Source organism: Myotis brandtii, unplaced genomic scaffold (assembly GCF_000412655.1).
Source record: "Myotis brandtii unplaced genomic scaffold, ASM41265v1 scaffold1888, whole genome shotgun sequence".
Taxonomy (NCBI): domain Eukaryota; kingdom Metazoa; phylum Chordata; class Mammalia; order Chiroptera; family Vespertilionidae; genus Myotis; species Myotis brandtii.
The window spans coordinates 143119-143808 of NW_005357024.1; the positions used below are offsets into that span (position 1 = coordinate 143119).

Here is a 690-nt window from a genome sequence, read left to right on the forward strand (position 1 = left end):
AGGGTGGGGTTGGCGGAGCCCCCTGCCCTGGCTGCCCGGTCGCTCTCCTCCTCCCGCAGCAGCATCTCTGAGGTGGGAGGGTGGAGAGGTGGTGCTGAGACCCCGAGAGCGTTAGACAGCTGCGTGTGCCGTGGGCCTCACAGGCATGTGTCCGTGGCTCAGTCACACCCCGTGGCACGCGCTGAGCGGCCTGACCGAAGGCCATGGCCAGCGGGTCAGCGTGTGAGGGCGCCTGCGTGGTGCAGGGACCACCCTCCACCTCCGGGCGGTGGTTCTGCTTCTCTGAAGCCGGCCCTGACGCCTCGGCTGCCCTGCACTGTCCTGTGAAGGTCAAGTTCCAGCTGGGAGAGCCGAGGAGAGGGGAGGGGAGGGGAGGAGGGAGCCGGCGGTAGCTTCTCTCTCATCCGGGCTCACACCAGCCCAGGCTGGCATGTCAGTGCAGTCAGAGGTCTGCGAGGTTGGAAATAAGCTATCGATTCTTCCCGTCACTGTGAGTGTCAGAAGTAAATTACTGCCAACAGCTGCTTTTCCGATAAAATCGGATGGTGGACGGTCTCCATGAGAGAAAGTAGAGCTCTGAGGGACAAGAACAGCACCCCCAGAGAGAGGAGGAGGGCGGGGGAGAGGCAGGGAGGGGAGGGGACGCGTTTCTAACTCTCGCCTCCGTCTGCCCAGCACACGGCGGTCACC

At 64.1% G+C, this 690-nt stretch overlaps 1 protein-coding gene across 1 annotated transcript in view; it reads left to right on the plus strand.

Moving 5' to 3' along the window:
- The window catches only part of SEC24D (SEC24 homolog D, COPII coat complex component), a 61560-nt gene that overhangs the window by 51243 nt on the left and 9627 nt on the right, over positions 1-690 (plus strand). The window contains exon 20 of the mRNA XM_005864571.2: positions 486-539. Within this exon, the coding sequence (XP_005864633.1) occupies positions 486-539 (54 nt within the window). The remainder of the gene's footprint in view (positions 1-485; positions 540-690) is intronic.